The following is a 26,643-nucleotide window of genomic DNA, read 5'->3' as shown; positions in this document are numbered from 1 at the left end:
AATCAATTATGGAAATAAGTTAGTTGCACCCTATGTTTCAAGCTATAGTGTTCAAATTGTTAAGTCTGTGAGAAAAGATGAATTTAATGGCATCTGGGCTGCTGTGTGTGTGATGTTACTTCTGAGGAACTTTTCCAGTGTGTGCTGAACAATGGTCCCAGCCTCCGGTAATGTGCTCACTGTCACAGGATCGCCTGTTAACGGTGAAGCGTCCTCCCCACCCCCAGCCATCAACGACAACCGGCCATCCGGCGACAACCTGGACACAATCTTGTTCCAGCTCCGCCAGGTGACCAGGGAGAGGGACGAGCTCCGCAAGCGTCTGGCGTTGGCATCGCCCGGGACCACCTTCGACGACTGCAGGTGCAAATCCTGTCCTTGCTGCCAAGTTGTTGTTGTTGTTGTTGTTGTTGTTACTGTTATTTCCCTTCTGGTAACACTTTAATTTGGCTGATGTCTATGAATCTGTCTACTGCAATTATACATGTTTTCTTTATTCCCAAATTAAATGCATCAGGCCAGACTATTGACTTTGACCTATGATTCATTGGTCTGAGAGCAGCAAAGTTTATGATTGGTTTATTCTCTCTAGATTGCTAAAGTCATGATGTCTGTGTCCTCAGTTCTGGCTGCCATGTTTTCATCTACTTATTCTCTGCTGTCTTGGTTAATGCTGACTCTACCTCAGAGACACAGGGCACTGTCACTGGCTGCTTAATTAAGTTTAATGTGCTCCCCTCACCAGATGTTTCTTGTGCAACAGATGATACACCGGCTGTTTGCTTACATCAGTGCATACTTCTTTAATGCTGTTTACATTTCGCTGAACATTTCATTCCCCTCTTATGAAATGTCATACAAGGTCAACTCTTGTCTTCTCTATCCTCCTGTCTGAGCGCGCACTGTTGTACAAGGTTGCCGCTGGGTAGACTGTTTGATTCCTTTTTGCTTTTTCTCCTTAAGGCCAAATTCCAAAGCCAGTCATGACTACGAGCGTCTGAAAAGTCAGTGCATGAGGGCCATGGCAGATCTGCAGTCTCTCCAGAACCAGCACACCAAAACACTGAAGAGGTGCGAGGAGGCTGTAAAAGAGGCTGACTTCTATCAGTAAGTATCATGTCATGGTATCCATTTTACATGCTACTGCTGTAGTATTACGTAGTGTGCGAGCGGCGCACCTAGCTCCTCAGATTTGCACACGAATGTGTATCTGGACCGGTGTGCCAGTGTTGTAAGCGTAGGATGAACATCCCGTCACCTGCCACCTGCTGCTTTTCAGTGCAGAAATAATTACGTTTTATTGCATTGTTTTACCGGAATTGTTGCAAATACTGGCACGGTGTTGCAATTAACCTAATTGAAAGAACATCCCTTCGAGCTACAGCTGGCTTTCACATTCAAAGGGAATTGGCACTACAAAAATAAATAAATAAATAAATAAATGAATAAGCATGCACGGTTTTCAAAGCTTGGAAATAAAGGCATTTATGTGATTGAATAATTCAGCCTAACAGCTCATAAGCCACGGCAAGATTTCTGGAGCATAGAAACTGATCATATGGTGTATTAGCTGTTAGACAGTGTAACGAGTTAGAATTGTTTTCCAAAATGAGGGAAGCGAAAGACAAGTTGTCAAATTTAAGATGGTAATTCCTCATTAGGTAGACATTTATGCAGTATATGAATAACTGTATGCGTTTGGCTAAGAAAAGTACACTGACTGAAGCTTAGTAAAAACAGCCTAAATATCGGCGTACTAAGTCAGTTTGTACCTCCATGACACTGTCTGAAATTACTTTATATTTTTACATGTCGCATATCACCGGCAGAGTTCTCCCGCTGAGTTTGAAGCCAGTTGGATTTTTGAGCTTCCCTGTGTAGAATGATGGATATGCAGAGTTTGACACTAGAGGGCTTTTTTTTTCACTTTCAACTGCTAAAAATATACATTTTCTCTGTGCTTAAAGCAGGCTTGCTGCAGTAGTCGGTTTGCACAGTGCTTGGGCCTACACCAATCGCATTACTTTTCCCACAGCCACTACTCTTAAGTGTCCACAGCAGCATAGTCGCAGCACAGAGAGGCAGGACTCACATTTCACTTTCCCTATGTGACATTATTTCGGATTTAAACCAGATGCAAAAAGGGAACCTGATAAGGTTAATGAGGCGAAAGCAGTTGGTTACAGCTGGTCTGTGCAGCTTGTCGCCTGTAGCTCTTTGTCTCTCCGGCAACTTCTGGTTCCATTACTCCCACTGTATAAAACCACCCCTTGACGTATTTCACACTGATCCGCTGTCAACAAATGCCGAAAAATGACCGTTGTTTTGCTCTGTAGCTGCAATCTTAAAGTCACTGAACACTTTGCATTTCCTTTGGCAAGCCTACTTCAAAGTACGCTCCAGAAATAGTGAGCATTTTTTGTTGTAAAAACGGCCACTTTAATCAGTAACACAGATGTTGTCATGTGTTTATTAACTAGGCAACCCTAGTTCATCCTGATCCCGTTTGCAACTTATACGAGTCTGATGTGGAAACTTGAGGCCGTCATTGCACGTACTCAGAATTGTGCTTTATAGCATCAAAGTTTGCTCTCTGCTATGTATATCATGTATCCCCCTATACATTAACATACTTTATCCAGTATGCTGCACAGCCGCGTCCTGGGCGAACAGACCCAGCTGAAGGAGGAGATGGAGACACTCAGGAGGGACAACGCCCAACTTGTCAGAGAGCACAACCACCTAAAACAGAACTGCGAGGAGCTCAAGCGACTGCACGGTCAAGACCAGAAAGAGCTGGCTGACCTCCGGCTACAGCAACAGCAAGTACGATCCAGTCACCCACACACACACACAGGCACGCGCATACAAATGCATGTAGCTGCCCAGATGTTATAAGGGCATGAATTGCCTTCAGAGATTGACTTATATGGAACAGATGCTTGAGGCAATCTGCAAAATCAAACTGCTTATTACTCTGCTGCGGCATAACACATTATTAAAAGTGCTGAGGGAGTTTCACCTCTACATATTTCAAAGTCATTCGTTTTTGAACATCAAACAGTATTGCTTGTTGTCTTCTGTGCACTGAATGCTTTGTTCTAAACAGCACAAGGGTGCGGTGACCCGTATTGGACGACTGTGCAGTACTGTCTCACACAGCACCCCCGGGAACACTGCCGTAGCTAAGAGCACAGGGCAGCCAAGCAGAGGGAAATGCACACAGTGCATTTCAGAAAAGGGCAAACGCAGAAGGAAAGGGCTTTGGCTCGGGCAAAGGGCACACCGACCCAAACCGTGTCGCTACAAGATTCGTGTATAAGCAGTAGAAGTGTGTAGACATGGTCAGTTCAGCCCTCGGGTCAGAGCTGCCCTGTCAAGAATCAGGAGGCACTAAATCGGCAAAACCTGCAATAATGAGACATCCCAGTCTCACAGGGAATGAATAATGCAGGCTGAAGGACACACTCTACACATAAAACAGCTAATTGCGCCGGCCAAATTTGGGGGTTTGTTTCCGTGCCCGAATGCAGTTAGACTTAAAAAAAGCCATTGTTTAAGCTGGCACAGGATTTGCTTGTGATGTAAAAATAGAATCCTGCCTACACATTGATGCCATCTGCTGCTAAGGTGTGGCACAGCAAACACGGGCTTAGTGGATTTCATCTGACGGCATCAACAATTGGAACACCATCAGCAGTTTTATAATGACTTCATATATGACTTTTTGTTGTCCTCATCAGGTAATGAGAGAGAAGGGCTCATCAGAGGTGTTAAACAAACTGTATGACACGGCTATGGACAAGCTGGAAGGCATAAAGAAGGAGTACGACGCCCTGAGCAAGCGCTACAGCGAGAAGGTGGCGAACCACAACACAGACCTGAGTCGCCTGGAGCAGGCGGAGGAGGAGAACCGGCGGCTACAGAAGCAGATGGATGCGTTGCTCAAACAGAGAGATTCGGCCATGCACTACCAGCAGCAGTACTCCACCTCGATGAGGAGGTGAGAGGATTTGTCAACCAATCAAATCTGATGAAATTCAGGGAAATCGTGTTATATTACCCAGCACCTGTTCCCACACATACACACCCACAAACACACACGCTTAAGAAAAAGTACTTATATGAGTGACACTCAAGCTGAAGCCTACATCACTTGATATGGATATCACATAAAACTCAAAAACTCCAATCTTCCCCCTCCCAGGTTCGACTCGGTGCAGCAGGAGCTGAACAAGTCCTCTGCTCAGAACAAGGAGCTGCAGAGAGAGATGGAGCGACTGCAGTCAGAGGTGACGCGCTACAAGAACCTGCAGCTGAAGGCATCCAAGGACTGCGAGAAGTACAAGGAGGAGAGGGACTCGGTGTTCAACGAGTACCGGCTCATCATGAGCGAGCGGGACCAGGTGATCAAGGAGCTGGACAAGCTGCAGACGGAACTGGAAGCGGCCGAGGCCAGACTGAAAAACACGTCTTCAGAGCGGGTGGTGGCCAGTGAAGAGCTGGAGGCACTCAGACAGGTTTGAAGAGTCAGAATCAGATACACGTTTATTACACATGACGAAGATGGAGGCCAAACCTGAAAGCTATAGATGCCAAAAAAACAAACATTAGTTAAACATTTATGGAAAATATCAAACAGAAATGTATGAATGACGTGATACTCACCAAGTCAAATGTATGTTAGAGATAGTTGAATGAAAAACTTCTAGCAATAGTGCTACATTTTGAGAAACATGTTTAGTAGCTTTCTTGCTGAGCGTTAGATGAGATGATCGATGCCACTCTCATGTTACTTGAGTGAATCTGTAGCTGGAGCCTGCAGTTGGTTAGCATTAGCTTAGCATAAAGACTGTGTCCAACCTTTCTTATTTTATTTTTATTTGTTTTTTTTACCCATAATGGTAGTGTGCTGGACTGTTTCTTGTCTGGGCCCATTTGCCAAGCACCCAGCAAGAACTCCAGGAAGTTACTGGTTCATGCCAAGAAATGGTTGAGCTCACAACACCCAATAAAATGGCAAGTTGTTGTTTTTACAATACAGTTTTTGTTCAATTTATTAAGTCTGAGAGCTAGCTGCCTCCAGCCTTTATTCTAAGCTAAACGGTTGCTTGCTTCAGGCACACATTTGCCAAAGTGGTATCGATTTTCTCTCGTCGCTTTCACCAAGAAAGCCAGTAAAATCTGAAAATATTCCCTTGGCTTTAGACTTTTATTTGAAAAAGTTCGATATGAAGCTTTTCGGAATAAAGTTGTGCGTGTCATTACTCATCAGTCACAGATTTCCCCAAGAGAATTTCTGTCTTACTCAGAGTTGGTGAGCAAACTTTCCCTGTGTGCCTGTGCCTGTCTTTTTAGGTGTCTGCTCATGACTTTGGCCAGGCATCTTCTTTCAGATCAAAGGCCGTTTTCACACAGAACACTGGACAAAAATAGTTCAGCCCTGTCACTGCCGTTTTTTGAAGAACATTTCTGAACACTCCGGTTGACAGACAAAAGAGACTCATAACTAGTGTTGGATAACACCACATCGTCCCTCAAATATTGTTTTCACATTGCATTAATGACTCACAGCATTGAGATGCCCTCATTCCATTGTGCACCCTTCCCCCCCCCCCCTTTTTTTTTTGTTTTTGTGACAGGAGTTGAACTCGTCACTGGTGGACCGCGACAGGGCCATCTGCGAGAGGAACGAGCTGCTGGAGAAGTACTGCCATGAGGTGAAGGACAAGGCGGAGGCTCAGAAGGAACTGAGCCAGGCTTGCAAGGACATCGAGATGGTCCGGGAGGAGAGGGACGTGGCCCGCAAGGAGAGGACGGAGGCCATCATTCAGAGGGATCAGCTGCTCCGAGAGTACTATCAGGCCAGACAGGTAACAAACACACCGCACCGTAGATCTGAAAGTATGAAGTCAGAGGTTAGGCACATGATTACAGGGTCGACCCTCAAGCAGATTTTGGTTACACTTGCATGTGCCCACTAGATGGCCCTCTGTCCTTCTGCGAGCCATGTGAACCTTTATTATTGAATCGTAACTGTGGTTTGTTTGAAATTCACACATCTGGATAGTCTCTAAGTTTTTAAAATATTTCATTCAGCATTTTTCACACCAGACGCTGTGAACCGTAGCATGTTCAAAAAAAAAAAAATGAAATGGCTCTGAATAATGTATAACCTTATTCACGTTTGCTCAATGTCTCTAGAAACAAGACTCTGCCACCCTGGACATGGAACGAGCCAACAAGGAGATTGAGATGCTGAGGAAACAGTACGAGGCCATGTCCCAGGAGCTGAAGGAGGCCACACAGGAGGCTGAGGTGGCCAAATGTCGACGGGACTGGGCCTTTCAAGAGAGGGACAAAATAGTGGCGGAGAGGGAGAGCATAAGGTCGGTCTCTGCTTGTGTGTGTGGGTTTGTTAAAGACTCTCGACAGAGCTGGAGGGCTCACACAAAGCTGTAGATCTTAGAGAAAAACCGGCTAATACCTGCTCCTCCTAATACGCTTCTCTCCTCTCCTTCTCCAGGACTCTGTGTGATAACCTGCGGCGGGAACGCGACCGGGCTGTCAGCGATCTGGCTGATGCCTTGCGTAATCTGGACGATATGAGGAAACAGAAGAACGATGCGCTGCGAGAGCTCAAAGAACTAAAGTGAGTCCTCAGATTGGTTCTGAAGCCTCAGTCATGATGTTAATTACACTTGTGTACAAGGAAAATCCTTCAACATTTGAGCGAGCACAGAACATGATTGCCTGTTCTTGGCTGACTGAGTGTTTGTCGGACTTTCTTTGTCTCTGTAAGCTGTTGGACTCAGTGTGTGGCAGGGTGTGATACGCTGCCGTTGGCGACATCATGGCGCTCATTTGTTCGCCTGGCGCCATTTCCTCATGCCCAGATTAAAAGTGTAATCCCAAAAAAGCAGCAGCGTTTTTGGACACACATTTGGTTTCTCACTGTCTGTCTCTACTTCCCTGCATATGACTGTGTTTATATTGCATGTAAAGGCTCCCTCTGCTGGATGAAGTGTATATGCCAACCACTCTTGAGTCTTTCTGCAGTGTCCTGTGACTTTGAGAGTTTCATCCTCTGTAAAGAACAATGCAAGATTTGGGTTTTAATGTCACAGCTTCCCCTCAAGGCATGCCCTCAGTAGGACACCATATATCTTACTGACAGAGGGGCATTGTGTGCATTCTCCTTTTAGTTTTTTTTTTTTTTCCGTGTAAAAATAAACTTGATTCCCTAAACCACACCGGAAGTGAGAGAAAGGATGTACAAAATGTGAGTTTGAGTTTATTTAGTCAGTAAAGAAAAAGAAGGTCAAAACATGTAAACAGTGTTATCACTGGATTCTACACACACACTGTAATGTCCAGTGTACAGACTGCTTGTGTGCGATTCTTTCTTTCTGTCGCGCTGCCCCGTTCCCTCCTCGAGCGACTGACCTTTAACCTCGTGCGCGATGTCTTCTTTTGTTAAGGGAGAAGATGGAAAGCCAGCTGGAGAAGGAGGCCCGCTTCTGTCAGCTAATGGCCCACAGCTCTCACGACTCAGCCATCGACACGGACTCTCTGGAGTGGGAGACGGAGGTGGTGGAGTTTGAGAAGGACAGGGTAAGAGCAGTGCTCAGCTTTTATTACTGAGAGTGATTTGGTGACACGCCAGTCTGCCGAGCAGCAGCAGAGCTCTAAAGACTGCCAAAACTTTGATGATGTCGAAATTGGTTTTGTCAAAATGAGCGCCTTTACTGACATTTATACTGTTGGCTTTTTACAGGATGACATGGATTTGAAGGCACTTGGGTTTGATATCGCTGAAGGGGTAAATGATCCATATTTACCGGGGGATTGTGGGATATTTGTGACAAGGGTGGACAAAGGAAGTATCGCAGATGGAAGGTTAAGGTACGCCGCAAGAAGCTGTCCTGTGCCCCTTTTTTCTGGCCCAACTGTTTTATCAAGTGCCTCATCATCCACCCTCTTTGTGTTTCCAGGGTGAATGATTGGTTGTTGAAGATCAACGACATCGACCTGACCAATAAGGACAGGAAGCAGGTGGTGAAGGCTGTGCTTAACGGCGGAGGGCTGATCAACATGGTGGTACGAAGAAGGAAGTCTCTGGGAGGAAGGCTCGTCACTCCGGTTCACATCAACCTTGTGGGACACAAAGGTGCACCAGAGTGCTGCATTATTTAACTTGCTCATAAATAGATTTAAAAGCCGTTTGTTTATGCTTCTTGTTGTTCTCTTCTGCACCTCAGACAGTGGGATCGGTCTGGAAAGCGGCGTCTACGTCACCGCCATCGTCCAGGGCAGTCCAGCCGCCAGAGAAGGTTCTCTCACAGTGGGTGACAGACTGATCGCTGTAAGTGCCTGTTAGAAATCCTTTTTAAATTTCTTTTTTTTTTTTTTTAATACTGCTTTCCTCCACATGTACCTCACCACAGCTCACACAGGTGCCTTTGGCTTTCTAATCCAGGCCTTAGTATCCACACTCCAAACCCCGAGATAAGGTGGGATTTATTTGAGTATGTGAAGTCGAAATAGGAAATTCTCTCCTGCTTTGATTAAATCCTCTAGAAACTTGCAGCCATAGAGGGCTAGGTGGAGCTGTGCACACACACACACACACACACACACACAGCTGCAATATACTCCCACTCGAGGGAAAGAAGGACAAAAGGCAAATGTCAGAAATGGAACTGTGCATCTCAAACTCAATCATGCGGAAAGTGACCCTAATAGGGCCAGTCGCTGCAGCAATCTTAACTCCCCTGCTAGTTTAAAATAAGCATGAAATCTCTGCATTACCTTTTTAAATCCTAGAGGACTTGGATATCTCAGCTCAACATTTAGCAGCATAGCCGTCTCCTCCATGTAGCCAGGGAACTGATATGCCAGATGATAGCTCAGCTGCAACCACAATTAGCAATGGTAAGTACAGATGATGTGCGAAGAGATCTCAATCATGGGAGAGTATCGTATTTTATCATGCCCTTGTGGATGTTAATCACACGAGTGTATCGGGTTATGTATAACTTATTAAATGCTTAAATGCGAAAAAGAGTCCAGAGTGCTGAATCGGCAATGAAATATGCATGGGGTGCAATTGAATGTTGTTAGCTGAACTCCTCGGCTCGGAGGTGAGATCAGAGATTCTCGATTAAAGCGTCTCAGACGCGTTCCAGGTTGAAGCAGAAAGCTCTTCCCTCATTTTCTAATAATTCTCCGCCATGATGTATCACTCACTTTGCCCTTTTAATATCTCTGACCATTTGAGAAAAAAAGATTCCTCTCAAGTCGAGACCATTGTGATGGAAATGTGCGGATTGCTGCATGGTTCTTCTTCAGACAGAATTGTGCTGGCCTAGATTTCTGGTGGTTTCCTACACTTCCTCACTTATGTGCAGGAGATATGTCACCTGTTCGTGTTTATAGATGCGTATCTATTTTAATAATACCGCCACCCAAGACATGCACACGCGCCTCAGAGGAGGATCAAAAAGACGAACTTGCATTGCTTCAGTGCTGAAGGACCTGTCCTTATTTCCAGTGTCTTTCTCTGCTCCCCAGATAAATGGCATTGCTCTGGATAACAAATCTGTGACAGAGTGTGAGGCTCTGTTGAGGAGCTGCAGGGACTCTCTCAGCCTCTCTCTTATGAAGGTGGGCCACACTCATCTCATTTTCTGAGCTCCTTTTCTTCTTCACCTGTGCCACAACTCTTTACAAGCGTTCTTTCTACTTGTGCATGCCCTACATAACAGTTTTACTACTTCAACTGGATTATCTAACACATTACCAATTAGAGGCGTCACGATTTCAAATCAAGCTTTCAGTTTCAGTCATCAAAATCATGTTTTGTTTTGTTTTTTTCTCTCCAAATCCCGAATGGTTCTCAAAGTAATTCCGACAGCATTAAAGATGTTGGCTTCATTTTACTTTTTAGAGATCCTATTGATTTTCTTTGGAAGCTTAAGTTTTACTCTTGGGTGGAAAAAAAGCAAACTGCACATAACTGAAAACAGTACTAAAGATCCTTTATTGATTTGTTTGGGAAAAGGGTTTACTTGGGACATATTAGAAATACTCTGGATTGTTTATTTGTGATGATTATTATTTGAACTTGCCTAACCATAACCTGCAAAAAGCCAACCGGATAAAGTCAAGTGGTTGTTGTGAAATACCCATATGTTTTAAAGATGAATTTGAAAATGTAAATGTTATTCCATAGCCATCAGGGCTGTAAAAAAAAAAAAAAAGATTAAATACAAAACACCCTTTTCACAGTTAATTTGCCAGTGTGTCATTTGGTGGCTAATTTCTTTCTCTACTCTCCTCGCAGTTCTTCCCTCATAGCACATCGGGTCAGAACATCTTTGAGAGTCTGCGTGAGTCATCAGAGAAGTCCAACGGGCGCATTCACCTGTCCGAGATCCACTCGCGGAACAGCCGCAACCTCAAACACAACAGCTCCACACAGACTGACATCTTCTGCCCCGATGTTGGAAGCACCAGCACAAGTAGCATCTCTGGGGAGAGGAGGAAGGTCAGAGGTGAATCCGATGAGGTGTACGGCGACATCAGCAAGCCGTTCTCCACAGGTTCCCTCCACGCCACTGGCCTTCGGCCGGCCTCGGACCTGGGCACTGGCCGTTACGGGCCCAGTGCTTTCCAGGAATGCTGTCCCTACAACAAGGCCCCTTCCTCCTTGCCCTTTGACCCTGTCTCTGCCTCAGACTGTATCACGATGGAAACAACCCTGGAGAAGAAGCACAGTGGGGGCACGTGGCCCAAGATGATGGTGGGAGGCATGTCAGTCGCACCAGATAACACCAGTCCAGTCACGGCAGCAGCCCAGCTTTCCATCTACAAATCGCCCAAGCAGAGGAAGTCCATCTTCGACCCAGACACTTTCAAACGCCCCGAAACCCCTTCCTCTAAGATGGAGTACATGGCAGCCAATCAGATTGCAGCAGTGGCCACCGCTGCTGCCGCATCTTCCCATTCCCCACAGCCTTCAAAGACAGAGTCCCTCTCCTCCTCATCCACCCCGACCCCAACCCCTCCCACCCCACCCACCCGCAGCGACTCCTTTAAGTTCAAACACAAGCATCAAAGCAGCTCTGCCTCCGACTGCACCATCACCTCAGACGGCAAGGGAGAGGCTGCCATCTCCATGGCAGCAGGAGAGAGCAGGGATAGGAGTGAGCGAGAGAGAGACAGGAACGGAAACCACTATTTCCTTGATGGCAAGGTCCTGACCTCGAGGAAGTCGTGTGACGAGGACATTGGCCGAACCAGAGGGGAGGAGCCGGAGGTGAAGAGGCCGCGTCCTAAATCCGCTCCCGCTCTTCGGCGCAGGATGACCCCCCAGACCATCACTCTTCCCACCTTCCAAGTGAGTGCATTTAAGGCCACCAGCATAAATTCATGTTGCGCGTATCGTCCTATAAAATCGTCCCGGCGCCAATTTACGGAGGTTTGATTAGAAGCTTCTCTGATAAAGATATGAGAACATGATGCGTTTTAAGTTTGAATTCAAAACAGGAGCAACATTTCAAGTCATCCCAGTGGGCCAAAGCATCCATTTTATAATAGAATTTACAGCCCCCGTCAGAGTAATGCCTCTGGGACTTGCCTCTTAGCCGGCGTGTCGGAGTGATTGATGCCTCTGCACTGGCACAGCCACCCAACCCAGGAGCTGAGTCAGTGCCTGGGGCTCAGACAGGCATGCCTGGCTACGTCCTCAGGCCCCCGACACACACGGGAGAATGCAGCGGAGGGGGATAAATGTTCATTTTACCGGTGTGGGATGTTCATTCTGTCATTTTTTTTTCTCATATGGTACTTGTCTGTAAGGGTAGAGAATTTCTCCCAAGACATAGAGGTGTTTTGTTACCCTGCGGGGGGGTGAAATGGTAACCGTTTGTTTCTGTCATTCATCACAGAGCTACTCTAACGACGAGCACTCGCCAGAGCCCAGGGACATGCTGCGCTCCTCCCCGAGCCGCTCCCATAGGCACAGCGTCGGCTTCGTCCCCACAGTCTACAACGGCACCCTACCTCCCAGTGAGTTTCTCCGATGCTTACATGAAGTCCTGCTCTCACCACAATCATAGACTCCTATGATGGTAACATGGTGGTGTATCTGTGCCCTGTCAGATTCAGCCCACCGGGGTCTTTCCCCTTGCCCTGCTGTGACGGCCGTGATGAGGAATCCAGTGTACACCGTGCGCAGCCACCGCGTTCATACCAGCAACTGTCCATCAGTCGCCTCCCAGATATGTCACCAGCACACCCACACCAGGTTACTCTTCATTTTCACACTCACCTTTCCTCGACCCCTTTTTAAAGACCAGGCGGTTACGTCACGGGCTCTTTTAATTATCTGTTTCTGACGGGCTTGTTACGATGACTAATATTTTTTAATTAGCCTGTTTCCCAAAGGCAGAATTACATTATTACATTTTCGGGGGTTTAGTTGAAAATAATTTCCTGCTATTGCTCTTTTTGTGCCACCGTGATTTGGCCTAGCCCATCGATTTAATTAACTCTGGACTTTAAAATATCATGCCTGTTCAAGTAATTGTGCAAGCATTGTATCCATAATTAGTGTTTCCTAAGGCTTGTTTTCTTCAGCCCACAGCACCAGGGTCGTCTGAGCCTGGACCTGAGCCAGCAGAAGCGCACGGGCGACTATTCCGAATCCTCTTCGTCACGCAGCAGCAGAGCCTCACACGGTACAAACTCACTGCCCTCCAGCGCACGGCTCGGTCAGTCTGGCACGCACGCACGCTCGCACACACACATTTAAAGGTCACCGACTCGATGTCCCTTATTCTCTTTTTGCGTATTATGTCACAGTGCTCATTCCTGTATCATCTCATCCCTCTGCCAGGTTCTTCCAATAATGTCCAGTACCGCACAGAGAGGATCAAAATCCCCTCCACTCCCCGCTATCCCCGCTCCATGCTGGGGTCAGACAGAGGTACTGCTCTCACTCGCCACACTGGTATTAAAATACTCAAAAGCGCCTGAGGTATGGGTGCGGCTATCATTTTCGAGTCATGACCCCCCCACGTTTTAGTTTCTCAGGTTCGCTGAGTTGTAAGATGGAAGTTTTGAATAGAGGTTTTACAGCACCGGCAGAAGAAAAACAGGTGCCACCCCGATATTGAGTCTCAGATGTTGATCATTTAAGCACCTGAATTTGGTAGTTCGAGCCTTTCAGAATCTTAAATCTTTGGTTACTACTAAATTATGAAACATCCTAATGTGCATCCTAAGTGGTCGGATAGTGTTTTAGACAAAAAAAGAATGTGTCCAGGTGTAAATAGTCTCCGGGCAACTCAAGATCTGATTACTCAGAGCTCCTCCTCAGTTAGTTAGAGCCATATCTTTTTACATTAAGCGTGAAAAGAAGTGTCAGGAGGAAGAGTAAGATGAGCTGTTTACTGTCCTACATAAAAGTTCTGTGTATCACTGAAGGATGTGAACCCAGTTATAATGAGATTTAAGTTTTTATGTGAGATTTAAATGTCATCTCAATCTGTCTTATTCTTCCCCTGAATCCAGGTTCCCTCTCACACTCTGAGTGTAGCAGTCCCAGTCTCATCACTCCACCACAATCGCCACTCAATCTGGAAACGTCCTCGTTCGCCAGCAGCCAATCGCAAGGCTCCATTTCCACTTTACCTCGGATCTCAGTCAGCCCTGTGCCAATAGGGGAGCGCAGGAAAGACAGGTATGATGAAAACGACTGCTCACAGACAGAACATTGTAACCCTCCAGATAGTTTCATCAATAACTTTTAATGTTGCGATCTGTGGTTTCTCTTCATCTTGAAAATCTAAAAATGTCATATGGATGCTGTAGTTTTTGTGTTAGGATTGAGAATTTTTGGTTCGAAATCGCATCACCTAATCACCTTCAGTAAAAGGTGGGGTCTGGCTGTCTGTTGCTGTTGGAGAGGGACACTGTAGTTATAACAGTTTCAGTTCTATTTGTTGTTATTTTTCTGGTGTTTCTTAAAAGCGTTCGCTCAGATTTGGTCTGAAAATATTCCTGTGCCACATATTAGGTGAATAAAACGGAGGTTGTTAAATGCTGATCAACAAATAATGATAATGATTTGCAAGTTGTGATTGTTGAAGATATTTCTGTTTTTGGAATAGATGTTTGTTTGGATGGAGTAGGAAAGTGCTATTTTAAGTCAGGGTTTGCAGTGAACTGAGTTTAATGGGCTCCAGAAGGTTTCGAGCAAAATACCACATTATAAACTGTCCATGCCCAGCTAGGACGACATGTCAGCACTATCATCATATTTTTCCCCGCCGCAAATGAATTTTCTCGCATGCTTTTGACCAAATTTCCTGATCTGGTATCAAAACCAATTTTGTTGGCAAATTGAAAGTTGCCGTTCACAGCTGACCTGCTCGCAGTATTAACCAAATCATCGTCTAGAAGATCAAACTGGTTAGTTACTGAGAGGATGGCTCTACAGATGGTGCAGATGTTGGGTGAATGATGGAGAGAATGATTATAAGGATCACTTCAGAGGCAGCTACTATATGGCCTACATCTGCCCTCTGGGATTCTCCTAGGCTATTTCAAAAGGAGTTGCCAGGCAACAGGTCTATAACGGTCAGAGCTGTAAATCCTGCATTGAAATTCAGATTGAAATCCTATTAAATCTCTTTTTAATACTTCATTGGGAGAGAGAGAGAGGGAGAGAGGCAATGATCTGCTTGGGAATTTTCAACATTTCTGTCCCATTTTTATGTCGCTGACACCTCTCAGTCTTTCTCACTGTTGCTGTCTCTGTATGATATCTGTCCTCCATTCTCCTCTTTATCTTCCTCCCGTCTGTCTCTCTGCAACCCTCCGCTTCCAGATCTCTTTACCGTAACCGATCTTTTCTAAGGATTCCTCTGGCTGCAAGGCCAAGGTTCTCCTCTCTCAGGAGCCTCAGGTTCGTTCTCGCTCAAAGTGCTAAAACCAAGGGAATGCCCCACCCACCCTTCCCCTGAGTCCACGTCGTTCCCATGCTTCAGTGCAGTTGGGTAGAAAACACAGAGGAGCAAGAATGCAAAAGGAGAATTTGTGATGTTTTTTTTTCCCTCCACAAGAGCGTGGTTTGATTTTTAGATTGCTAGTTATTTGCATGCTACAGTATCAGTGCCTTAGGAAGCACTCTAAATAGGTGGGATTAGCTACACTTGATGAACTTTAAAAGTACAGTGTTATGTTTCTGTGTCTGCACTTGTCTCCCTCCATGTCGGAAAACCCACTTGAATCTCAGATATTGCATGCAGCGTCCATGCCCTCTGATGACGACATGGCCGATATGCATGTGTGTATTTTGGCCTTAAGCCAAGTCACCCTTTAGCGTGCAGTATGTATGTTATGCAATGGTATTATTATTGTTATTATGATTCAGTCTGGAGCTTCAGGGTCATGGTCTTGTTTGTACACCACCACTCTGTTTACCCTTGTCTCTGGCTGCTGATCCATTCTTCTTATCTTCCTTCATAGAGCTGTCTGCCATGTCCAAAGCCAACTTGTTATGAAGACTCAGAAAGTTCATGCAAATCTCCTTCATCTGAAGGGATTTCACTTGGCTGTGCTTTTGATGATGCTGTACACAGTGCACTGTACTCCAAACAAGTCCAGTTTCTTCTGTTAAGCCAGGCGTGAAGATGATCAATTTACAGGCCTGGGGAGGGGACAGCTTCTTCTTTCTATTGATGATTTTTATAATTCTGACCAGAAATGATTTTGAAACAAAAGCCTGGGAAGCAACTAACTCTCCAGAGCTGTAAATAAGTTGGTCAGACCATTACCACACCCTCTCAACTCGATCCTGCGTCGTTTCCTGTAACCGCTTTTCTTGGAAGCGGTTCATTTTATACGCGTTTCTCCTTCCCACCAGGCCATACTTGGAGGAACCCCGCAACGTCATCGTACACAAAGGTGCAGAGCCTCTGGGCATCTCCATCGTCAGTGGGGAGAACGGAGGGATCTTTGTCTCTAAAGTTACTGGAGGTAGCATCGCCCACCAGGCAGGACTGGAGTATGGAGATCAATTATTGGAGGTATGAACAACCTGCTGCATGTGGGAAAGCTTACAGCTTCAATCATCATGAAAAAGAGTGCAGTCCCAGATGCCTGTCAAAGAGCAGACCAATACAGGAGTAGTCGAAAACTGATTAATATGACTGACTTATTACATGATTCTTTCAAAGGCTCAATCATTCTGCTGACAACAACACTTTAATTCTGTTTTTTGGAAGACAGTATTCATGAGTGTTGTCACAGTTGCAAATATTTTAATATTGAAATCTATTTAATTAAAGGGTGTATTCAGTAAGTATGAAATGGCTGCGGAAACTAAAATTCTGTTGCAGTGTCTGTTCAAGAGGGCAAATACTGTGGGTGGCACAGTTTCAATTGTTAGAAGAAAAAATGGAGTAGGAAGTGAATTTATCCTATCAAGACCTAACCAGCAACTATCCAATAAGGTTGTAGACCCAACCCCAAGGTGCATAGTGTGAGATTTCCTGTCTTGTTTGATTATTTAGCAGGTGTGGGTGCTCTATAAATACTGTGAAAGTATCAAAATGCTCAGCCCACAGAGAAATCCACGCTGCCCCTAATTAGAATCAGTGCCTTTAAACAGGACTGTCAGGATCTGTGGAAGGTCGTGATGTCACAACTGTAGAGTTACTGTCCTCCTTAATGCCCCCAGCATAGCTGAAAAATCACCAGCAAAATGTATGTGAAAATACAGTGTGCTGGGCCTGCTCGGGTCTGTGTGAGCTGACCAATCAGAGCAGACAGGCACTAAAACAAAGTGTTCAGACAGAGGGTGAATAGAGATGATGCAGCAATGGGTGGGATGGGCATATTATTGTTTTTGTTTTTGTTTCTGTTTTTTTTTTTCATAAAAGTATGAATCTGAAAAACAGCAAAATGTGGGAACTTTAAATACCAAAACCATGATGTCAGCTGCCTGTTCTAGAACAATGTGCACTGGTAATATTTTACAGTAATTCATGAACATAAGAGTCACAAATCCATCTCGTAACACATCTTGTCAAGACTTGTTTCCCCTTCATTACAAGGTAATACTTAAACAGATTAAATCACATCCCATTGATCTGTAACTGTTCAATATGATGATGCGTTGAGAATGACTGCATCATGCATTACTTAGATGAGAACAAAAAACCCATTTATATGAATTAGTGATGTAACATAATCCATATCTATATTCCGAACAGGACTACCCATGTTGCATGGCAAGTCATGGGTAATGGCTGTCTGGTCTTTTTAGAAGATGGAGCATGCACTCTCTTTTTGAGTAAAAATAAATCCTTTGTCTACCCTCACGAGAATCTCCTCCACCAATTACTACTAATGACCTGAACCCATGAATGGACCGGGCACATATCGTTTTCATGCCTCTTTTTGTTCTGTCTAAGACTCTGTCCCTAATCCGACCTCTCTGCCTTTTTAATAGTACAATGGCATCAACTTGCGGAACGCTACGGAGCAGCAAGCTCGTCTCATCATCGGCCAGCAGTGTGACACCATCACCATAATGGCCCAGTACAACCCGCACATGTACCAGCTGGGCAACCACTCTCGCTCCAGGTAACGTGACGTTCCGTGTAGAATCATACAGGAGATGTTCCCATGTGGAGATTGTTTCTCAGGTGTGCTGCTTGGCTGATCCCTGAATCACTTCTCAGTTAGTGTTTCAGAATGAGAACGATATTTAGATTACTTTATGCGGCCAAGTGTTCTGTAAATGCATCTGTAAGTGGTTGGGTTTTTTTTTTTTTTAAGCCAGATGATACATTTTCATTGCACTCGCACTTTTTTTTTGCCGAATTAACATAAAGGAATCTCTGAACAGCAGTTGTTCGCCCAGGCGCCAAGTATAAAGATGTAATTAACTGTATAGCTGTTCCTCTTTGAATAATGAGCCCAGCAAATGTTAGAAACTAGAGTCTGCTACCAATGTTTGAGCGGCAAAGAATTTCAGCTTTCTATCAACTAATCTTTCTGATCCCGATTCTGTCAACCTGTAGTCCCCTAACAGTTTGGTTCAGTGGAATAGAGTTGTGCAACAGGTTTTTAATTTTGATGTACTCAATGGACTTCTGCAGGTAACTCTGTACGTTGTTGATCTTAGTCTAGATTTGGACATTTTTTGGTGCTTCTGTAGTCCGAACATGATTTTGAGCTACAGACAAACTTCACATAGCTCTAACAGAGGATGGAACAGGGGAGCAAATGGGAAAAACCTGCGTCCTGCAACATTTTCTAGTTGAACTATTTATGGAACGGGTCTGAGCGATAAAGCTGTTCGACACGCCAGATGATCAGGAAGCCATTTGAGTAATTCCTCTACAGTGACGTGCATTAAATCTGAAGCTTTGTGTAATGTAATTTTAGCGATGGCGCCAAATCTTTCCCATTTTTCACTTTTTGCAGCTCCCGCCTGGAGCCAGTCAGCACTCAGTCGACTCCCCAGGGGAGCGGAGCCGCCACCCCCGACAATCACTCCACCATCGATACACTCAGCGAACAGGACGAGGGCACGCTCACTCCCTCCTCCAAGCAGACCACACCCAATACCAGCCCCAGAAATTTCATCAGGTAATGGTCTGCACAAACATTAACAGAAAGAAGGAAAAACACCCCCGTCCATAGTAATGTATTTGGCATGATGAATCAGGCCTTTCTTTACAAAAGTCCACATTTATGAGGTTACAAGTCTTACTCATGAACCTATACTGTCTTTTTACTTAATACATGCAGTAACCTGTTGGCAAAATATAGAGTAATTTAACTCACTCAAAGAAGCATATTCCTACATAAAACCTACCTGCACAGGACCACTTACCTTTATTCTTGCCTGCAATGCTTGAATAAGAAGATGATTTGTCTGAATATTGGTAAAAAATTATCTTGCAAAACCATTCAGTTTAAGCGTCTTGATACCTGTAGACACACTGCTCTAACGGCCCACCCGTTGTCCAGTAGAATGCCGTCTGAGGGCGGCAGGAAGATGGCTGAGCCACGGCTTGTGACGGTGCGCAGGCCTGGGGTGGAGGTGGGAGTCACGCTCTGTGGAGGGAACCTACGGGGCGTCTACATAGAGAGCCTGGACGAGGACAGTCCCGCCAGAGGCTCCGATGGGCTGCTACCTGGGGACCTCATTCTGGAGGTACGGATCCAAACACATGTGCATACATACAATGCATTTCCTCATGGCTTTCCTAACGCACAGCCACTGCAATATACCGGGCGGAACGTGGTGATATATGTAGGGCTTTGTGTCTTGAGTAACCGCAGAGACAGATCTTTTTAAATGAGTAAGCTGTTGACTACTGTAAGGCAGTAAACAGTTGTAGGCGTAATATCAGTTTTTTGAAAAGATCTAAAAACCAAACTTTTTAACAGCACACTAAGCTTCGCAACATCATACACGGTAGACTGGAGCCCAGCCGGAAGGCATTGGCATTTCTTTCCTGCCTGTCATTGTTCTTCATTGATCTTCTCCCTGCCTACGTTCACTGTCGCTCCACGTTGCTGATCTCTCTCTCTCTCGCGCCGCAAACTCATAATAGACGATTCCTGGCATGCTCCCGCTCAGCCCTCCGCCACAAAGCGCCTGCTATCTGAATTGCCACGCAGCTTTGTCATCAGGCCGCGCAGCATCGGTCTGTCCTTCAATCTCCCATCCTGTTTGTTTTCTTCCAAACATACATGGCACAAATCAATACTGCGACACTTTAATACGGCTGAAAGCTCCGAGGGAATGTAGCCTAGTGGAACCTTCATCAGCACGGCAAATGATTTCACAGGGGAGTGTAAACGCTCACTCAGATTTCGCAACAAGTTCCTTGTTTTCCATGATTTTGAAGTTCACTCTCTCCTCATCATGTCTTGTCTTTCAGTACAACTCGGTGAATATGAAGAATAAGACGGCAGAGGAGGTGTACGTGGAGATGCTGAAGCCCGCCGAGACGGTCACGCTCAAAGTGCAGCATCGTCCAGATGACTTCAGCATGCTCAAAGACGTCCCAGGAGATGGCTTTTATATTAGGTACATGCATAAATGCACATGGATCATATTGTCGGGCGTTAATGTGATACAGCTCTGTAAAGGCAGCGCACTAATTTTCCCCATGCAGCCTCATCTTTGTCCGTGCTGCTGCTATATATAGAACCACCACTGGAGCGCCCCTTGGACAAGCTGGAATCTTTCTCATCTAACCAATTATGTCCCAGATCCACTGTGTGACTGCAATGATGCTAATCGCACCACAAATTTAGGTTATCTAATCTCTCTGCTCGCTACACACCAGACCCAACACCGTGTCCATTTTAGCACTGGGTGTTTTCCAAGCTGTTAGAAATACATTGAATACGGATGGAAAATGAAGAGCTAAAATAGTCACGTTTTATATTGTTGGGAGCGTTTTGCCGCAGCTGCCGCAGTCACTTGTCATATAGGCAAGTGGGCTTGTGATGTCATCGACAGTTAATACACTCAGCCTGGCTGGCTGTCACAGATAGGCTGCTCGGCAGTGACTTATGAGGCTCCAACAGGAGTCAAGCAAGGCCTGTACTGTCAATAGATTTCTCTACACTTCCTTTCTATCTCCGTGATCCTCTGTCTTTTCCCCCCCGTCACACCTTTCTCGTCTGATACCTCGCCTCCTCTTTCACTTTATCAACTTTATTCTCCCTCGTCCTGCCCTGCCCTGCTTAACTCCCCATCTATCTTTGTCTCTCCCTCCCCTCCAGAGCGCTCTACGACAGGGTGGGGGAGGCCGAGGGGGACCTCAGTTTTAAGAAGGATGACATCCTGTTCGTGGATGAGTCTTTACCAAAGGGCAGCTTCGGGACCTGGATGGCCTGGCAGCTAGATGAGAACGCGCAGCAGATCCAGAGGGGGCAGATCCCCAGCAAGTACATGTGGGTGGAGAACGCAGCGCACGCTTACATGTGTACATTTTTGAGCAAGCGGACAGTTGGTAACAGCTGTGGCAACAGCCTACACCATACTGCTGCAATGTAGACATCATATGTAATGTCCCCTCTGTTCCATATGCTGTGGACTGTCCTTTCGCACCGAATGTTCAGTCCTGTCATCCCGCGATTGTGTGTCTCTGCAGACATTCATTAATGCAACTAAACAACATTTGGTTTATTTTACAGATTAGATGAAAAATATAGCAGCATGAATTAATAACAATGTTCTGCTGTTTTACAATAGGCAGTTAATAAATACATTTCCAGGAAACTTCCGGTTGGTTTGCCTAACTTCATGTCATTTTCATTTACAATTTAAAACGTCCGACTTCTGCAGGTCAGTAAATTGAAGTATTTTTTTTTTATAGTTGGTGACCATAAATTGCTAGTCACTGACAAATATGACATCATAATCAAGAATGAAATGATTAATATCACAATGTCTTCAAGCCGACAACATAGAAATGAGTATGGCACGATCAACCGAAGTTACGCCGGAACCAGTTAGAAATGTCCTTAAAAAAATGACCAGTTATTCGTGACACATTCACTCCTATATTTGTTGTATTTGTTATTTTGTCCCACCAAGCTAGAGTCTCAGAACTACATGAACATTTAACTACCAGTACGTGAACCTTAACTCTTATCTTAATGCAACACATTCTCTCCTGACGTCTATCAAACACTCCTAGTCATTTTTAACGCTGATGCACATGCAGCCATTTTCTGTGTGATTCCTCTTAATGAATCTCTTTTTATACATGTGGTGTAGGATGGACCAAGAGTTTTACCGCCGACACAGCGTGACAGAAATGAAGGAAGACTCCGGTAAGACTCTCTCTGCGGCAGCCCGCAGATCCTTCTTCAGGAGGAAACAGAAACACAAGCGCAGCAGCTCCAAAGACAGCAAAGAGATGGTGGCTCTGGACGCCATCAGCACAGACTCCATCCCCTTCCTCGATGGTGAGAAGAGCGGTGTGGATGTTTTGATTTCGAAGTATAGCCACAGAAAAGTAGGATATTCGACTGATCTGTGTGTTCTTTGCATCAGACTGTGTGAGCCTGGCATACCAGCGGGTCCAGAAGGTGGAGTGCACCTCTCCACGACCGGTACTCATCCTCGGACCGCTAACTGACCCCGCCAAGGAGATGCTGGTCAAAGAGTCCCCCGGGAAGTTCTGCAGATGTGTGCTGGGTGAGTTCACCTCATCCAGATGTTTGTCGGTCCCACGGATAAAGCAGATGGTTTACCAAAGTTCTTAATAGCTGTTTGGTGATTCTTTAACGAACATGGGTGGATTGTTTTCTTTACTCTGACTGTTTCCGTCATGTCTGCAGAGGTGATGAAGGCATCCCAGCAAGCCATCGAGAGGGGCGTCAAAGACTGCCTCTTCATCGACTACAAGCGCAGGAGTGGCCATTTTGATGTGACCACGGTCGCTTCTATAAAGGAAATAACAGATAAGGTATTTAGTCAGTGCCTTTCGTTCTCTTCAGATTTTATCAGAATAGATAAAGTGGGTTTAATTTGTCTTTTTATCTCAGCGTGTGCCCGAGATAAGCTATCAGCCTTGCAGCACTTCAGGCTTGGATATCGATAAATGAAAAGCAAGATTCCTGCTCCTGACAGCAAATGTCCATTTTAGTTATATTGGTTATATGTGGCTATTTTTCAACTGCAGTAATTTGGCTGGTTGTAATGTTTGTCATAACTTTTAAAACAGTTAATTAATTAAGTTTGCCTGCTAAAGTCGTGCTTTGTTTTGTTTTTTTTTGGATGCAGGGCTGCCACTGTTTGCTCGACATTGCCCCGCACGCCATCGAAAGGCTCCACAGTGTTCACATTTATCCAATAGTTGTCTTCGTCCGCTACAAAAACGCCAAGCAGATCAAGTAAGTAGCAGCCGACACAAAGATCTTCCTCAGTTGTTTCTTTGAACCGCTCACACTGTCCTAGTACAAGTGCCATATGCACTCCTTATATATGTGTGTGAATGGAGCAGAATACACCATCATGCTCTCCACCTCACTGTGAACCCTCACCCCACCACAAACTCTTGCATAATCCCCAACAGCTGGTGAAACATCCCGGTTTTTGTCTTAGCGTTGAAAATTAAAGTCTGTCAGTTTAATTGCTGTATCTCTCCTTCTTTTCCACATCAGGGTTCACCAGACAGTGTGACCTATTTTATTCAATGCATAGATCACTTTTGAGATTTTGGGCTTCCATATCATGTCATCTTTCAGATTCAAGGAAAAGAAAAACATCCCCAAAACACGTTGAGGTGTTTATTATAGTTCAGATTTCTGTTCTGGAAATACACTTGATGCATTTTGCGCAATTAACTTGAAAGCTTAATTTGCATATAAACATAAGGTACAAGGTTAATTTGTCATTACTTACAATGCGTGAAAGGTTTGAGTCCTTATATACTACATTCACAGGGGGAAAAAGAGTATACCTTACCGTATTTCAATACCTAATGAACAACAGCCTAATTTGTGACTGATTCTCAAAGGATTCCCTCACTGGCTGATCAAATCTTTACTGGACATAATCAAAATAAAAGAAAGATAAGTGGTCACTGGTGTTGGTTTCATACCTCTACAGTATTTGATGAATGCCCCCTTCTTGTTCCACAGGGAGCAGAAAGATCCGGTTTATCTGCGGGACAAAGTATCTCAAAAACATTCCAAGGAGCAATTTGAAAGTGCACAGAAGATCGAGCAGGAGTACAGCAAATTCTTCACAGGTACGTATGCTATCAAAACATAAATAAAACAATTATTAAAAAAAAGATATATGACATTGATAATACGTGTTTACAAAATCAGCTGAAGAGTGACCTTCTCTTTGCAGGTATTGTCCAAGGCGGCACCCTCCCGTACATTTGCACTCAGATCATGACTATAGTTGATCAAGAACAAAGTAAAGTCCTGTGGACTCCGCTCGGCTGCCCCTAGAGGAGACCGGCTGCCACTACAGCGAGCTGCGGCTTTCACCTCCATTCCCCCAAACACTAATTAACCCTTTTCACACTATACCAATAGGTACACTACAGCAAGCTAGTTATGTAAATTATTGATATTTTTTTTATTTTTGTCTTATTGTTATGGTTTATAATCAGAGCCTCCTTTTTTTTTATTTTTCCAGAGCAGGTTAGTAGCACTGGATCTCCGCGTCAAAGTTCCTTCAGTCTTCCCTAAGGGTCTCTGGTGGTGTATTGTAATGCTGCATAGTAAGCGTCCGTTTACAGTCAAAAGACAAGTCTGACTAGTGGTGTTCAGTATTTGCTTGAATGCGTGTCCCTCTCCGTGTGTACACAAACCTCAACACTAATGAAGTTCAGCCCCCTCTGACCCACCCGTGTACCAAATGCCATCCGTGGTTTCCCTAGAATTATGCACCCATTTGACGACGACTGACAACTAATTGTGTGTGTTTTGTTTTTGTGCGTGAGTGCCTGAGTGTGTGTGTGTGTGTGTGTGAGTGTGAGAAAGAAAAGACTGTTGTAACGACAGTTTCAGTTGAGTTGAATCACGGCTGTTTGTTAGCATGAGTACGATGCTATAGAAATGGAATGCCGGGATCAGACATCACATTCCTCGCGTGATCTTTCCATGGCGAAAGTGCAAAAAGCGTCAAACCTCTTGAAGTATGTAGCTGCGGTCTTACTGACAACTCAAAACACATCGATGTTTGCTCTATGCATTGTGTTTCTATAGTAGCTGGGCGTTGTGGACAGTTTATGGGCCTTTCGGAAGTGCCTTCGGAGAAGAAGCCTGATCTGAAACCAGCCCCTGATCACTTAGCCAGGAGGTTGAGAGGATTCTGTCTTTGAGGATCCAATGCATGATTTCACACATCAGGGGCTAGATGATTTTTAGGGGCTGGTTTGAGACCAGTATTGTGTAGAGCGCATGACAATGGCGAGGATTTGAGGGTAGGCCGAAGAGGCGGCCAACGGGTTAACTCCTCAGAATGCACTCCAGGGCTAGACAGACCACTGTGTAACTATCATTCTATCTCTTTTAACATATATTTAACAACAATATAGAGTATAACATATACAGTATGCAGATACATCTGAGAAAAAAAAAACAAATATATATAAATATATATTACATGTATTTTCACTAGGTTATATGCCTAGGAACGTCTGGCGGTTAAGTCATGTCTTAGCAGGTATTAGCATGTTCTGTTTTTTTAGTTTATTTTTGTTTTCTCGTGGTTGGTCGTCAGTCACTTATCGATGTACTCGTTTAAAAGAGACACTATGAAGCAAAATTTTGCAGGGTAATATCTTAAAGGATTTTCCTCTGATCTGTTTAAATGTTAGTGACTTTTCATTGTTATTTAATTGTATTTTTTTATTCAGGAAGCAAAAAAATATTGACAAAAAAAAAAGAAAAAAAATATTCTGCCCTTCCTCGAGAAAAAAAACAACAGCAACCATATCCTGTATCTTATTGTGCCAAAATCCACTAAGGCAACTTTATCCTTTTTTATTTCTGTTTTGCACTTGTTTACCTGTTAACCTTAAACACTAAACTGTTCCTAGGTTTCCAGTTGACGATAAAAAGGTACTATAATTTCTACTGTAACTAATTCACGTTTTTATCTCTCACATCAGTTCCTTTCATTTCATCGAAGGCCTTTTTTTAAATTCTTAATTAGAAAAAAAAAAAAAGGATCACTTCTTATTTGAATTATTAAAAAGGGATCTATTCTTGCACAGTTTTTTCAAAGGAAAATTGGTCCACAAGTTTGACTATGGGGCTAAAAAAAGAGTAAGCAGAAGTAAACTGTAATGTTACTATTTTTCTGAGTAGATAGCATATGTTAGAAAGAGAGAGAGACAGAGAGAAAGAGAGAGAGAGAGAGAGAGAGAGGGATACAACGTGAAATGGTTGTACTTTTAGAAAGGGTCTAGATGCCAGGTACTGATTGAACTTTTCTTTTATTAAAAAGAATGTGATTTGTATGTTGAGACATTAACATGAGAATAAAACTCATTTTCTGTATCACAACATGGACTCAAGTCTCAGTCATTTGTCTCGGTGAAATTTTCTGTGCGACACCCCCCCCCCCCACACACACACACATCCTGTGATTAAAAAAAATGTTAAAAGTGAGACGAGATGAAGCTCCGTGTCCTCCTGTATTATTTAGGTTATGCTTTTAAAGACGAGGATGAAAGCACGGCTGAGAGCAAATGTTCTTTTTAACGTCTCGCTGAAATGTGACTGTGTCCTTCAGAGATGCACGAGGATGAAAGTGAATCCATTTTGCTGGGAGCCGCGAATGAGAAAGTGGCAGATGAAATGGCCATCAGTTTCTGAGTTGAGATAAGGTGGCGGGACAATGTCTGCCGCGATCTCGGAGCGGTCGATGAAGACGTGGCCTTGCCTCGGAGTTGAGACGGGCTGCGTTCTTTGGTTTATACACACTGAAAGACGCTGTGGCGCTTTATCTGTTGCTCAGCAGCTCCACGGTCATGCGTCATGTTTTACAGTGACAGCTCAATGTGTTCTGTTCTCACAATAGAACATTGATTCTACGACGCCGGATACACTTATTTAAGAAAG

The 26,643-nt window shown here is 44.5% G+C and overlaps 1 protein-coding gene across 7 annotated transcripts in view; it reads left to right on the top strand.

Annotated features, from left to right (window-relative positions):
* Nucleotides 1–26,087, top strand: part of dlg5a (discs, large homolog 5a (Drosophila)) — a 40,458-nt gene extending 14,371 nt beyond the window's left edge. For 2 of the 7 annotated variants that reach the window (XM_037122875.1, XM_037122880.1), the window contains exons 3-33: nucleotides 189–363; nucleotides 964–1,107; nucleotides 2,643–2,826; nucleotides 3,744–4,003; nucleotides 4,208–4,520; nucleotides 5,643–5,873; nucleotides 6,205–6,389; nucleotides 6,527–6,652; nucleotides 7,482–7,614; nucleotides 7,778–7,905; nucleotides 7,995–8,170; nucleotides 8,262–8,365; nucleotides 9,574–9,666; nucleotides 10,346–11,401; nucleotides 11,952–12,072; nucleotides 12,166–12,310; nucleotides 12,643–12,776; nucleotides 12,902–12,991; nucleotides 13,579–13,747; nucleotides 15,935–16,097; nucleotides 17,525–17,658; nucleotides 18,505–18,669; nucleotides 19,021–19,240; nucleotides 19,974–20,122; nucleotides 20,827–20,997; nucleotides 21,827–22,017; nucleotides 22,106–22,249; nucleotides 22,393–22,520; nucleotides 22,838–22,947; nucleotides 23,698–23,807; nucleotides 23,915–26,087. In XM_037122875.1, the coding sequence (XP_036978770.1) occupies nucleotides 189–363; nucleotides 964–1,107; nucleotides 2,643–2,826; nucleotides 3,744–4,003; nucleotides 4,208–4,520; nucleotides 5,643–5,873; nucleotides 6,205–6,389; nucleotides 6,527–6,652; nucleotides 7,482–7,614; nucleotides 7,778–7,905; nucleotides 7,995–8,170; nucleotides 8,262–8,365; nucleotides 9,574–9,666; nucleotides 10,346–11,401; nucleotides 11,952–12,072; nucleotides 12,166–12,310; nucleotides 12,643–12,776; nucleotides 12,902–12,991; nucleotides 13,579–13,747; nucleotides 15,935–16,097; nucleotides 17,525–17,658; nucleotides 18,505–18,669; nucleotides 19,021–19,240; nucleotides 19,974–20,122; nucleotides 20,827–20,997; nucleotides 21,827–22,017; nucleotides 22,106–22,249; nucleotides 22,393–22,520; nucleotides 22,838–22,947; nucleotides 23,698–23,807; nucleotides 23,915–24,018 (5,756 nt within the window). In that variant the 3' untranslated portion in view covers nucleotides 24,019–26,087. The remainder of the gene's footprint in view (nucleotides 1–188; nucleotides 364–963; nucleotides 1,108–2,642; nucleotides 2,827–3,743; nucleotides 4,004–4,207; nucleotides 4,521–5,642; nucleotides 5,874–6,204; nucleotides 6,390–6,526; nucleotides 6,653–7,481; nucleotides 7,615–7,777; nucleotides 7,906–7,994; nucleotides 8,171–8,261; nucleotides 8,366–9,573; nucleotides 9,667–10,345; nucleotides 11,402–11,951; nucleotides 12,073–12,165; nucleotides 12,311–12,642; nucleotides 12,777–12,901; nucleotides 12,992–13,578; nucleotides 13,748–15,934; nucleotides 16,098–17,524; nucleotides 17,659–18,504; nucleotides 18,670–19,020; nucleotides 19,241–19,973; nucleotides 20,123–20,826; nucleotides 20,998–21,826; nucleotides 22,018–22,105; nucleotides 22,250–22,392; nucleotides 22,521–22,837; nucleotides 22,948–23,697; nucleotides 23,808–23,914) is intronic. The other 5 variants (XR_005079190.1, XM_037122876.1, XM_037122878.1 and 2 more) reach the window with 5 other exon arrangements.
* Nucleotides 26,088–26,643: the final 556 nt, after the last annotated feature.

This window comes from Acanthopagrus latus, chromosome 15 (genome assembly GCF_904848185.1).
Source record: "Acanthopagrus latus isolate v.2019 chromosome 15, fAcaLat1.1, whole genome shotgun sequence".
Lineage (NCBI taxonomy): Eukaryota > Metazoa > Chordata > Actinopteri > Spariformes > Sparidae > Acanthopagrus > Acanthopagrus latus.
The sequence above is the reverse complement of the archived record's forward strand: the minus strand, read 5'-3'. Positions and strand labels throughout refer to the sequence as shown.